Here is a 1,078-nt window from a genome sequence, read left to right on the forward strand (position 1 = left end):
TGTGAGTGTGTGGATGTGTGTGTGGGGGGGGGGCTATGTGTGTAGGTGGACGTGGTTGTCACACTGAATTTCAACGTTGGTTATTGTTGGAAACGGGAAATTACGGGCAGCTCAACAACACGCAGCTATTATATACGTTGAACTTTATTAACACAGTACTTGCGGATCGTACAAGCGATATAAGAGAAGTGAGGATGTTACCATGCGAAGCGCCCCCTCGATGGTAGAACATACATAGAGGGACTTGTCTCTCACAACGCCACCTTTATATGCGGGTCGTGCCATCGACCAATGATCGATCGCGATGATCGAATACTTTCCCTCGAACCGCGATAAAGCGATCAGATCCCCGTCATTGCGTGGCTCTCAATCCAAGAAGACGAGTACAATTCTCATGCTTCGCTCTCGATCCTTTGGTAAGGACGTCTGTCGTCATCTCATCAGTTGGGATGTATTTGATAGTCCCCTCTTTAACGGCGTCGCGCACGAAGTGGTGCCGATATGCTTGGTACGCGCGCAGTGCACAGGATTTGCAGCCAACTTCTGCGCATCCAGATTATCGTTTTTTAAAACGACGTTCCCCAGATTGACTCCGAAACCCTTTAGCAGTTTCTTCAAATACAGGGCCTCCTTGGTTGCTTCAGATAGGGTCATGTATACTCAGCCTCAGTTGACGACAAGGCCACTGTCTGCTGCTTCTTCGAGATCCAGCTCACTGCTCCGCTGCCTACAACAAAAGAGTAACCGGTGTAAGATCTACGGTCGACGCTGCAACCACTCCAGTCGGCATCAGTGTACATCACGGGAGAATCGTTCCAGTGTCTGAATACGAGTCAGCTGTTCCTTTTAGGTAGTATTCGCTTCGCAGCCCTCCAGTGGACCTCTCCATGGCAGTCATTGAATTGACTCAAGTAGCTTACTGCATGAGCGATGTCAGGCCTCGTCCCCACGGATAGATACATCATAGCCCCAATCAGTTCTCTACAGGGATTCTCGGCTTTGTCCTTTTTTTCTTCGCTCTCCTCGATTGTTAGTCTCAGGCCGGGCTCCATGGACGTGGTTACAGGTTTGCATTCCA

At 49.6% G+C, this 1,078-nt stretch overlaps 1 protein-coding gene across 1 annotated transcript in view; it reads right to left on the reverse strand.

Moving 5' to 3' along the window:
- Positions 1–650: 650 nt before the first annotated feature.
- The window catches only part of LOC105459784, a 1,108-nt gene continuing 680 nt past the window's right edge, over positions 651–1,078 (reverse strand). The window contains exon 3 of the mRNA XM_011706039.1: positions 651–822. Coding sequence (XP_011704341.1) covers positions 651–822 — 172 coding nt within the window. The remainder of the gene's footprint in view (positions 823–1,078) is intronic.

Source organism: Wasmannia auropunctata, unplaced genomic scaffold, assembly GCF_000956235.1.
Source record: "Wasmannia auropunctata unplaced genomic scaffold, wasmannia.A_1.0 LD333762.1, whole genome shotgun sequence".
NCBI classification, from domain to species: domain Eukaryota; kingdom Metazoa; phylum Arthropoda; class Insecta; order Hymenoptera; family Formicidae; genus Wasmannia; species Wasmannia auropunctata.